Genomic DNA, 13127 nt, shown 5'->3' with positions numbered 1-13127 from the left:
AATAGACATGAGGTCTGAACTATGACAATTTCCATTGTTGGTGTGCTTAAAGGGTTTTTTCAGAATTAACACTTAGTTGATGAGTCTCCCAAGTTATAAGTGTGTGATTATTGGTGGTCCCACTGCTGGGGCCCTCAGTAATCATAAGAACCCCAAGAGTCCTGTGACTATTTACAGTCTATGGGACTGGCAGGAATAGCCAAGTACGGTAATAGGACCTCCTCCATATCAAGTGGAAACTATGAGTCTTTGATAATATAGCCTGACTATTTAGTTGTCTCAAATATTAGTCACCTGAATAAGTCTCCACTGTCTCAAACATCTTCCTGCCTCCCTCACGGCTGCTAATGTTGGCTGTCACCAAATTCACTACAGCTGGGATAAACTCTTGCTTGTCCGCAGGTGGTAATCTGTCCATACGTCCTGAGTTTAGCGGTTTGGTTTCATCATCACTGGTCTGGGAGCACGGAGTGGTGCTGCTCGCCATTTCATCCCACTGCTCTCTACTCAGCGGCCGCTGGAGATTGGTCAGTTCCGAGTATGTGTGATATTGTTCGGCATCTGAATTTACATCTTCTATGCCATCCACTAGGCGAAAATTAATATTTTCTTAGCACAATAAGTACAAATTGTATACAAGACATTCACAAGTACAGTCCAAGACATTCACAAGTACAGTCATAAAAAAACTAAGTACACTCTCTTTGAATTCTATAGTTTTACTTTTCAAGACATAATAAAAAAAATCTGGTCTTTAAAAGGTCTTAAAATTAGATATATACAACATCAGATGAATAATACATGATAAATTACACGGCATCATTACACGTGTAATTTTACGATCTCTTTGGCGAATATTTGATTGATGGTCTTGGTGTTGAGTAACGCAGGTAGCGCAATGAGACATCTTGCTGAATCTCTCCACCACCACCAAAATTACTGTATTACCTGCAGACACAGGTAGATCAGCAATGAAATCTATCCATAAATGAGCTTAAGGTCTGCTCGGAGTCGCCAATGGTTGGTGAGACCCAGACAAATGAGTATTAGGGGTTTTTGAAAGTGCAGAAACACTGCAGGCAGCTGCATACTCTCTAACATCCTTGTGTACCCCAGACCACCAAAAACACAGAGTAAGGAGATTTGCGGTGGCTTCACTACCAAGATATCCGACCAGCACTGAATCATGATGTTCAGCTCCTAAATCAGTCCTTATCTGTCCCCTCCTCCACCAAGGGAAGTGGGAGTAGCAGTGTATGCATATACACAAATCAGACTAACATGGGAAGACAAACAGGGATAAATGAGAATACCAATCATACAAATATGCACTCACAAAAGAGTGGAACACCAGCAAGAAAGGGAGGAAAAACTAAATAGGAGAGGAAGAGAATATACACACAGACAATTCACCAAGCAACAGTCTTTAGAACAACACTCCAAACCACTCCGAACAACCAACACCTCCAACTCCAGAACCAGGCAGTATTTAACATTGGCAGTCCCTGCATGTCAGAGGCAGTTAATATAACAGGAGGGAGTGGCCAACACTGAACAGCTGAGACCATCAAAGCAGGAAAGCTCCAGGAGCTCTAAACTGAACAGATTAACCCCTGCACTGCTAGCAGAAACGCTGTTTCATATAAAGGTGAATGTGAATACTTTTCTGCCAAATGATGACAAAAGTATTCTAGGAGTGATACCTTTACTGGCTAACCAGAAAATAATATGTTTGCAAGCTTTCAGAGCACAAAGGCTCCTTCTTCAGGCAGGTTACACATAGATTAATAAGAAAAGAGCAAAACATTTAAATGATACTATAGTAGGACATTGGTCAGGGGGGGGGGAGGTGTGATAAGCCAAGGAAATCAAATTAGGCATTCTCTTACAAATGGAGAGGCAGTGGGAATAATGTTCTTAGTTATCTGGAGTCTGTCTGGTGGAGGTGTGAATTGTATCCATGTAGTGACTCATAAATCCAGGTGTTAAATTGAGTCCTAATGTTAAAGAATTGAACATCTTCATCAATTTGAATTCCCAAATTTTTCTTTCCCTGTCACCCTTAAAATGACCTTTTAGTATTAAGACTTTTAAATCTGTCAGTGATTTTTGAGTACCAAATGAATAGTATCCTAAAATAGGGCTTGGGCAGCCCTTTCAGAATATGAATTGTTTATTGCGGTACCTTGTCAGCATGTAATTCGATGCTGCCGTCACACTCAAATCAGGAGAGCAGATGGCCAGTCCGAGGATTGCGATGCGATCCTCGCCTAAGTAAACGGCAATCTGACTGCACCCAATTACTGACGTCAGCACAGAGGGGTGGGCGGGATTATGGGCAGGTGAATTTTAATTTTGGATTTACATATAGTTGACTAGCCACGGTAAGAAAACTGGGCAACATACAGGAATAAAAGTTACATATTCTGAAAGGGCTGCTGAAGCCCTATTTCAGGATACTATTAGTATGATACACAAAAATGACCCGACAGATTCCCACTGTAGAGATCCACTTTCTCAGGTGGACATCAGGTAGCGTTGAATTAGGCAATGCAGTTTGGTCCAAACAAGTTCAGTTTTATTGCTTTCATGAAACTCTAAGGGATTCAAAACCAAAAAACAGCCTTTTCTGAGCACAAAGGTATCACAGCAAATAAACAGTTCATTCAGCAGGGCACATATATGTCAGTGCAGTCTCACATGAACAGCTTACAGTACTTTCTCCCAGAATAAACTTCATACAGAGAATAGGCCTGATCCCTAAAGTATCGGTATCCCCTTAAGCCTGAGCTCCAGCAGCTTCCAGAAGTCTTCAACTTCGGGAACACTTCACATTGAACAGGTCCTCTGGAGCGCCCACACACTGACTGCTCAGCTTTCCCAGCTGACCCATGTAATCTCCATTTAGACAAAGACATCTCTCTCTCAGCTACTGCTCACATTTTGACTGGACACTCTCTATCTCCAGCACACTCAACTCAGCTCCATCTAGCAGACTAATACACCTAGTGAACATAGGCCATGGTTCTAGTAAAAACATAGGCAGGTGCATCTAATTAAATCCTGCAGAGCTAGAGCTTAACTCTGTCCTACCTGACTGTGTTATACCACCTATTTTTTTCCATCTGTTTCCGCTTTTCTCTGCCTCGATAAAGTCAGAGCTGTCAGTCGAAGAAGAGGAAGGGGGTGAAATAGAGGGAAAAAAATAGATGGGAATGAGCACTTAAAGTAACTGTAAGCACAGAATGACTGTTCAAACCAAGTACAGGCGCTTGGTGCTTCATGGTTTAGCCAAGCATTTAAGTGCAGCTTCCCACGTTCCATCTATCTCTGCCCTCCTCTAGCTCTATTAATCCAGAGCAGTCATTTTAAGATGAGAAAGGGGTTGGAGATAGCTGGAAATCAAGCATGTGGAAAGGTGTAGCTAAATGTTTGACCCCTCCATGATGCATCGAGCATCTGTATTTGGTTTGAACTGTCCATTTAAGACCTTTTAAACACCAGATTTTTTTTTAATAATGTTGTGGCATGTAAAATCATAGATTTCAAAGAGGGTGTACTTAATTTTTCTCATGACTCTACTAATTGTTGGCTAGGGATCTACAATCATTTACCGTGTTTCTTCCGGCGGCGTCCTATTTGTTTGCATCTACGTGGCTTGCGGTAACTGCAGTTAAACTCTTCACTCCCAGGGGAGCGAGGAATACTGTCGGCCTGATGTGGTTGGAGAATTAAAAAGCAGGTTATGGACAGCACAATGATGACAACTAAAATTCTTCCACAGCAAGAATTAGAACATAATGTCCAATATTTTACCAATATTATTATTTGATTTCATTCTACGATATTCAACCCATCATGAAAACCTCCTTACATCTCTTAGGTTGAAAGTGATCTCCAGGTTGCTCCAGAAGCAGTCAGAGAATGTTGGATACATGTCCAACACCTCTAGAAGGTCTTCTCTTTGGATCTTGTGAAGGTCACAATACGTCAGAGCTCTCACGTCTGCATTTGACTTTCCAGGACGGGCATACAGACTGATCGGCTCTCCAAAGATGTCGTTTTTTCCTTTAAGTAGATAATATAAATGTCTATGGATTGTTAAATATTTAGAATTGAGAGTCCTCAGTGGTTGATACCTTTTAATGGCTAACTGAAAAGATGGTAACAAATTGCAAGCTTTCGAGACTACACAGGTCTCTTCATCAGGCAAAGACTAAAACAAATTCTGAAGAATCACATATTTATGCACAACATAGTATAGGGAAAAAAAAAAAAAAAAAGGAGGGGAAAGAAAAACCATGGATAAGCCAGGTGACATGAAGCAGAATTACCATGGGTGATAAACAGTTACGTCCATAAATATTGGGCCACTGGCTAACACGGTACCAAGATATATTTCTTTCCTGTATGGATTGTTAAAAATACATCTGTCATAGGCTGAATGCTAGATTACTAGTTGTACAAACAAACCACTATAGCCACCAATAAATACGACTTTGTTAAAGATGCATATTGTTACCTAAAATAGCCACCACAATGTCATCCCTGAGAATCTCGATGGACCCACGAGAGATGAAGTAGAGGGTGGTGAGCACGTCCCCATAGTGAACCAAGGTGTCCCCCGGTGGGGCATGTGTAGTCTTGAACTTCATGGCCAGCGCCCTCAAGCATCCTTTGGTGGCTCCCCTGAAGGCTTTACAATTTTGAAGCAGTGTTCGATTGAGGTGCAGACATATGTCCGCCTGTAGGCACTCCGGGAATCCTTTCAGCACCTGTATAGGACAGAGACAAACGGAAAGAGAGGAAAAGGTAGAATTAAAACTTGAGAAATGTGGAATGGTAATAGAGGAAATAAACTACATGTAGATTTTTAATAAGAGGTTGGATATTGAGTTTTTTAAAAAGGAAGACACTAGTTTTGGGTTTGGTGAGTTTATATTGACCATTGGATGAAATCCATTGCTCACTGAAAAGATGTGAACATATATACACATACAACATAACAAGGGTCAATGGCAGCATTAAGTAGTAATATGCCTAGATGGGATGTGAAATGGATGCGTACAGATTTAAAGAAAAGACAATAAAAGGGTTGAATAGTTTAGAAAATAATTTTCATATACCCTATTAGGGGATTCCGAGTTAATAGAGTTGGGTCCTCTGTTCAGGATCCTCGTCTCTTGGACAGAGTGGAGAGTGGCTACAAAGAGCGTCTCTTGCTCTGGTGGACCTGTCCTGTCCTGCATTACACAAACCATTGATTTGAATGGGCACTGTGTAATTCTTAATTTCACCTGTGGTGGCACTGCAGGGAAATTACACATTTTATGTCAGGTTTCCTTACAGATTACAGCTGATCACTGTGGCTCCCAGCAGAGGGGATACTTTGTGATCAGCTTATAGATCAAGGGACTTTTCTAGCTACAAATTAATGGAATGATGTACATCAAGAGGGGATTTGGGTGGCAGTTATGGTTAGTTAAAAGGAAATGAGATGATGATTGGATAAATGGAAGTCAACTAGAAAAAGGGAAAGTTTCATAGTTATAATATGTAGAGAAGTAAGGGTGGCAAAGATGTGGAAGGAAAATAAGGACATTAGATAGGACACAGGAAACCCGATCTACATAAATATATATATATATATATATATATATTTGTATATAATATAATTGTACAGAGAAGATGTATTGGAAAGATGTGAAGTGAACATGGGGCTTGGTGTGGAATATTGATCAGTGGGGTGATGTATACGGGGATTTGAAGAAAGAAAATGCATAACTGAGACTCGACCAAACATCTGGGTCTATGCATTAAAACTGGGGATTGACTGGTAGGAAATGGATTAGTCTGTGAGATCTGTCTTAGCACATGAAGGACCCTTGTCTTTTGGTGACAAATTAGATCTGTAAAAAAAACAAACAAAAGAAAAAACAACTGCATTTTACCCTCAACAGGGTTCCATTTCTTCGGAAAAGTGTCCCCTTATACCGTAGCACATACCTGAGCTATAAAAAGTGCTGTAATAACCATGGTCTACAACCACTTATATATTTATACTTCCTTTTCCTGTTCCTTCCCTTAAAGTGGTTTTCCGTTCAGAATTTTTAAATTCTGCTGGCTTGGATAGGTAAAAAATACCAAAAATAGCAATACTCACTCTCCGAAGGTCCATTGATGTCTCTCCGTTGCTGCCCCCAGTCTTTGGTGACAGACTGCTGTGGTGACACCACATGTGTCATCTACACTGACATAACCACTTAGCCCAGTGATCGGTTGTAGTGGTAATGTGTGGTTTTATCATGATATCACTGCTGCAACTTGTCAACAAATATCAGGGACAGGGGCTTTGATGGACTTGAGGAGGGTTAGTATCACTGTTTTTGGTATTTTTAATCTCCCTGAGCCCATAGTATAAAATAGGATAAAATAGTGATAAATGGAAAATCGGGTTTAAGGTTTTGGAACATCTGTATATGTTAATAAGACTGCAGGGCTCATGTAAAATCCACTACCTTGTCAATTACGATATTGTTGACTATCACATCATCATATGGGTCATTCATTTCTAATAGCAGCTGACTGATGATGATCAGACCTGTAAGCATTGATGACGGACTCAACTTTTCAGCAGGATATTAAACCTGATGTCTGAGCAAATGTGAATTCATCCTGTTTTGTTAACCCTTACTTACTGAACACATAGGGACGTTAAAATAGGGTAAGGAGAGATAGCTTATATTCCAGTTTATTCTTGAACTTGGTTTGATACATAGACCAATTATGAGGACCAACTACTGTACATTACTGAGATGGTAAGCTTCAATCATTGGTCTGCATCTCTCATCAGCATCATAATCAATATACGGATATTGGAGGATCTCAAGTCCAATGCTGCCGTCCACTATCAATGCCAATGACGTGGTAATGTGGGTCTTCTACCATTACACCACAACCAAGTAGGACTTTTTCCTAGATAATGATATAAAGATAATTATAATACTCCATTATCCTGTATATAGATTGTAAATTCAGGGTATACACAATGGTATGCCACAAATTATTGGCATGGTTTTCTCCTATCATAAGGGCCAGTAATTCCTGCCAGAGCACAAAATTGGTGGCAAAGGAGCGTCTTTAAGGTAGGTGTTCCTCTAAGTTTTGAGACTGCAAATGTTCTAGGGTCACTATGTATGGTTGAAAACGCTTTGGGTTTGTTGTGTCTGGCAGCGTACTGGAAAACTGTAGTTGGCACAGGATTTGGGAGTGTTGTGGTTAGCAAAACTCTGGGAAATCTGTAGTTGATGAAGGACTCGGGGGCTTTGTGGCTGGCTGGCATTGGTCTTGGGACATTTGAGCTTGTTCAGCACTTGGGACAATATGTCTGGTAATGTTATTGGGGGATTTTGGCTGGCATTGCTCTGTAAAGGAAGCATTGTAGTTGGCAAATGTACAGTATGGGGGCATTATGGTAGATAATTTAATAGAGACACCGTTGCTTGAAAATGTTTCAGGTGTAGTGTGGTTAGAAAGGTTTCCAGGCACTGTTGTGGCCCTGTTATATGGTGCACAGACAAGATAACTGAAGGGAAAGCTATCATTGGAAAACAACCGCTTATTTTATTTATTTTCTTTGTGTGTTAAATGTATTTTTAAAGCATTTTGGTAATGTTTTTACATACTAAATTCTTGCAATTTTCCAACTGGCCACTTTGGCCATTTCAAACTCGTACTTCTGTTCTTTACAGAAGACTTTTCAGAAGTCTCCTTATCATGACATACAAATGACAGGTAACCCCTCTATAAACCGCTGATAGCACAGGAAGGATCCACCAATCACAGTAAGCAAAGTCACTGCTCCTTCTCCTTTCACATTGGCCTTTGCACATGGTCATTAGATGCTTCAGTACAAAAGATAGGACCTGAGTCAGTCTACAGCTGCTAATGGAATGTACCTCTGGATTTCCTGAAAGAACCAGAAGTATGAGTCTGGAATGACTCCAGAGGACAGTGTGAAAATTGCAAAATTTCTAATTTTTTTTATACAGATCGTGATATGAAAAATGTAAACATTACCCACATTTTTCAAAAATACTTGTAACAAAAACTTTTTTACATTTTCGAATTATCACTTTCTGATGACACATTCCCTTTAAGGCTAGTTGAGTGAAGTACATGCTTCAGTTATGTACTGACTGATAGATCTACTAATACATATGAGATATTAGGTATGAGATAAATATTAGTATAAAAAGATGATAGAAAAATGCATAGAAAGATCAATTGATCTTTTCTGATCTGTTGGTCTAATGATCCTTCATTACTGATGTGTAATCTCTTCATTACACATTTGCTTTTAATGCTAATCAATAACCTAACATTCATTGTGAATTTACTACATTTTCGATGGGGTTGAAATTCCAAAATGAGCTTTTCTAACATTTTTGATCTGTAGCATTATATGACTTTATAATCTGCTAATCCAAAAAAAAAGTAGGAATAACTTCTCTCCAGCAAATAGTACTTGCATATTGAGGGTTATCTTTGGCAATCTGATCTATGTGTATTATAAATGATTATGGAAGTCAGTGTCAGTGTTTGTTATGTCATGGACGGCACTCGGCCCGCAGCTGTGGAATGACCTTGCATTAATGCTCGCTGTACAATCCCCCTGTCAATAAGTCACCACTCCTGGGCCATCATGTAAGATGCACCACAGTTCCATGCTACCAGCTGACCGACATGGAGCAGGAAGGAAAGTTTATGCCCTTGCCTGGCAGATGATCTTTGCTTGAGATCCAGCCGCAGGATGAATATTAGCCTTTCAAAGGGAAGAGAAACCATGAGGCCCTGGCAGAGTACAACATCCAACACCATCCCAATATAATCCTAGGCAAACTGTATGGGTTCAATGAACACAGGAATCCTGTAAAGACAAGATCACAACACACACACACACAGGATCCCTATCACACTCACACCCTTCTAATATACCAAAATCTAATAATCACCAAAATAGTCAAGTTGTTAAGAATTCTCTTCTGCCGTTTCGTCGTCATATCTGTTCTGTGTAGCTCTGATCTACAACCGATAGAGCTTCTACATGGTTGTAATAGGTTGATTTTTATGATGGATTATTATCAACCATCGTTTCCAGACTCCACAATGTCAAATCTTTGACTCACTTGTATTGATGCACAAACTATCTGTACGTTTGGGAAATCTGTACGTTAATCCATTCCCCAAAACAGATAGAAGAACCAGCTAAAAGAGGACCTGTAACTTACCAAAACTATGTCGTTTTTTTTTACACCTGGTCTAAATGCTGCTGTTCTCCCCAATCTGCCATTGATTTTCTTTTCTTCCTGAAATATGGCCCCTTCCTTCTAAGGCCGGGATCACACATACGAGAGATACGGCCGAGTCTCGCAAGTGAAATCCCTCCTCTGGCGCCGGCACTCCGGAGCGGAGCGTGCAGCCGCACAGCAACACATGGAGCCGCACGCTCCGCTCCCAAGTTCCGGCGCCAGAGGAGGGATTTCATCTGCGAGACTCGGCCGTATCTCGCGTATGTGTGATCCCGGCCTAATACGTAAATCTAGTCTATTTTAGCCAAGTGGATGTTGTCCTCAAGAACACTCAAATACAGAAGAGTTGATGACTACTCCCACATCGCTAAAAAACTAGATTTACACAAAAAGATGAGGAGGCCTGTTCTCCTTAACGCAGAGATGCAGGAACAAATGGAAAATAGCACCAGATTACGGCGAACAGCTGCATTTATACCAGGTAAGACGAAGTACATACTTATAGAAAGTGACAGGTCCTCCTTAACAGATTCTAACAACTTGACCAAGGGGTAAATAAATAAAAAAACATATTTAGGGAAGGTTTTTAAGGACATGTTTTAATGGTAAATGTAAAGTAAATGTCCTATCTTCTGACATGTAACGGGATGTAACAGGAAATAGCATTAGTGGCATCTTAGTGTGAAGCTATCTCAGCAACTGCTTAAAGTATTATCCTCCCCCCCCCAAAAAAAAAAAATGAATCCCTTACTCTCTAAATTTGCTGTAGGCTGGGGTTCTGACCCATGTGACCATGTGGGAGACCAAGATTGGTGCTTTGAAACCCCAAGAATGGGGTCCTGCAGCCATATTCTGAATGGCTGCATAGCCCCGTTGTTGGGATAACTTGGGGTTCCAGTGAAAAGACCCCCACTTATCAGAAAATGATCCCCTTTAAACAAAGTGGCCTGTGGCATTCTTCTAAGGCTACTTTCACACTAGCGTTAACTGCAATCCGTCACAATGCGTCGTTTTGCAGAAAAAACGCATCCTGCAAAAGTGCTTGCAGTATGCGTTTTTTCCCCATAGACTTGTATTGACAACGCATTGCGACGGATTGCCACACGTCGCATCCGTCGTGCGACGGATGCGTCGTGCTTTGGCGGACCGTCGGGAGCAAAAAACGCTACATGTAACGTTTTTTGCTCCTGACGGACTGCTTTTTCCGACCGCGCATGCGCGTCCGGAACTCCGTCCCCACCTCCCCGCACCTCACAATGGGGCAGCGGATGCGCCGGAGAAATGCATCCGCTGCCTCCGTTGTGCAGTGCGACGGGGAGATTCCGACGCTAGTGTGAAAGTAGCCTAAGAACTGTGCCTCTTGGGGTCTCTTTGGCTATGCTCAAATTTAAATGGGAGTGAGCCCCAGGGAATGGCTGTACAACATTGCTGCCAAGCTGACCTGATAGGAGAATGGTCCTCAGAAGGCCCCAGGTCCCTGCTGCAGTCCCCTTTCACTAGTGATTGGATGGGGTCTAAGATACTATTTCCAAATAACATTTTAGGACATGTCAGAAAATTGTACACCATTTACTTTAATGCCCATCTTTCCTGCACATACCACAATCCCCTTTTGCAACAAACATAAAAATGACACTCACCTTTCTAGTACAAAAAAAAGCACATTAAGGTTATCCAGTAATACACTTAATATATGTATATACATTCCCCAAACACAATATCGACATGCAGACGAAACAACAAACACGACAGAGAGACAACGTATACATGGGAGCACAGGTCTATGGTCTAACACAGGTACTACACACAGACAGGATTCCTGAAGATGTGGTGATAGTCCCAATGACTGCGGGATGCTGAGATGTCACCTCCAACCGATCCTATTGGTGAATGGTTGTAGTAATTTTCCTAATAGATTATTTCTCACTGCAAAAACCTCAATGGCCTGGAGGGCACTTACCCCGTGACTGTGATACTTACATGAAGAAATGCTCACCATTGTTACTCCCTTCAAGAAGACTTATTTGTCAATTATGAATACATCACCATTATGTTCATTCACAGTGTACCCTTTAGTGCTTACTACCTCTGATTGCGATTGTGTATAATCTTTCTCCAACCTGGCATATTTGCTTGGGTCTAAGCTGCTGTTTGCAAGGGGTGTCAGGTGTACTATTCTATTCGATGGCTAACAAAACAGTGCCTTTTTACATAAAAATACAACTTTTTTTATGTCGTCTCTCCATTGCGGAAATATTAGCTTTCAAAATATTTGGCACCTAATTAATTAACTTTTGGTAAGTCCAAGAGGGCTTGTACAGTACTTCTTCTCCCTATGTGATGCTGACCAATTATAAGCAGCACAGCAGAAAAAGAATATGGTCCCACTATAGCTTAGGTTTCTTGTGTATGATTATAAAGTGTTAGGAGATTGCTTTGAGCACAACAGACATAAGTGTGACTCATCTCAGGACAGGCAGGAGGTTAGACCAGGAGATCAGAGCTGTATCATTACATTTCACACACTGAAAAACCTAAGCCATGCTGAGGGTGTGTTCTTTTTCTGCTGTGTAGCTGCCTGCTTATGATTGGTCAGCATCATACAGGGAGAAAAAGTACACGCCCCCAATGAAAAACATTTGATAACACCTACTTGAGCGCAACAAAAGTTAACCAATTAGATGCCAAATATTTTTGATGGCCAATATCTCCACAACGGAGAGGCAAAATTAAAAAAAGTTTTATTCCATTCTGCAGCCACTATTAGATTGTGTGTCTGGGTCAACGTGAATAATTTGGTGAAAGGTCCTCTTTAAGTGCCTGAACAATTAGTTATCAGGGAAGATAAGCAGCGACCAGAGGTGTTTAGCAGAGGTTCCTCTCTCCACATTCAGAACACTCGGATGCTTGGCTGAGCTGAGCATGCATTTGAAGAAGGGATTGAGAGAAACAGCTGTCAGTCAGCAACTATTAATCGCTTATGGGCACCTTTAGCCCAGTAAGGACACAGCTTTGACAGCTCTATATCTCTGTATAAGGAACACCTTGCAAAAAGCAGTACATATCTGACCTTTCTGAACCCCTGTAAGTATACACTGGGTGGAAGATAATGCTCAATGTTCTGACTGGAGTTACACTTTAAATGCTATGGATTCATTTCTTGTCCAATCATTAGGTGGAAAAATATTTTGATCTTGAAAGAAGGATCAGTGTCATCAGCTTGATGGATGGTAAGTAAGAAGAATATTGTCTGTGGGTGAAGATGGGTGTTCTGCTTCATATACTGCAATAAAAAGCTAATTCAGAAGCCATTATAGTAAGCAGATGCAAATTTTATACACTCAAGTGTTGTTACCCCTCTATATAATCTACTATATAATTGTCTAAGGGTCACTTCCGTCTGTCTGTCTGTCTTTCTGTCACAGATATTCATTGGTCACGGCCTCTGTCTATCATGGAATCCAAGTCGCTGATTGGTCGTGGCAAAACGCCCACGACCATTGTCACGACCAATCAGCGACGCCCGCAGTCCGGCGGCAATATGGCCGCTCTTTCCTCCCCGCAGTCAGTGCCCACTCCATACTCCCCTCCAGTCAGCCCTCACACAGGGTTAATGCCAGCGTTACTGGACCGCGGAGTAACGCACTCCGGTTACGCAGCTATTAACCCTGTGTGACCAACCTTTTACTATTGATGCTGCGTATGCAGCAGCAATAGTAAAACGATCTAATGTTAAAAATAATAATAAAAAAAACAAAACTTTATTCTCACCCTCCGCCGTCGCGTACTGTCCTCAGCACTGCAAGCGGCAGGTTC

At 41.2% G+C, this 13127-nt stretch overlaps 1 protein-coding gene across 2 annotated transcripts in view; it reads right to left on the bottom strand.

Moving 5' to 3' along the window:
- The window catches only part of LOC138664562 (voltage-gated inwardly rectifying potassium channel KCNH6-like), a 43102-nt gene that overhangs the window by 9070 nt on the left and 20905 nt on the right, over nt 1-13127 (bottom strand). For both annotated transcript variants that reach the window (XM_069751362.1, XM_069751361.1), the window contains 4 exons: nt 4523-4775; nt 3875-4068; nt 3615-3714; nt 295-588 (listed from right to left, as the gene is read on the bottom strand). In XM_069751362.1, the coding sequence (XP_069607463.1) occupies nt 295-588; nt 3615-3714; nt 3875-4068; nt 4523-4775 (841 nt within the window). The remainder of the gene's footprint in view (nt 1-294; nt 589-3614; nt 3715-3874; nt 4069-4522; nt 4776-13127) is intronic.

Source organism: Ranitomeya imitator, chromosome 2 (genome assembly GCF_032444005.1).
Source record: "Ranitomeya imitator isolate aRanImi1 chromosome 2, aRanImi1.pri, whole genome shotgun sequence".
Classification (NCBI taxonomy): Eukaryota; Metazoa; Chordata; class Amphibia; order Anura; family Dendrobatidae; genus Ranitomeya; species Ranitomeya imitator.
Note: the sequence above shows the minus strand (reverse complement) of the source record. Positions and strands in the feature narration are given on the sequence as shown.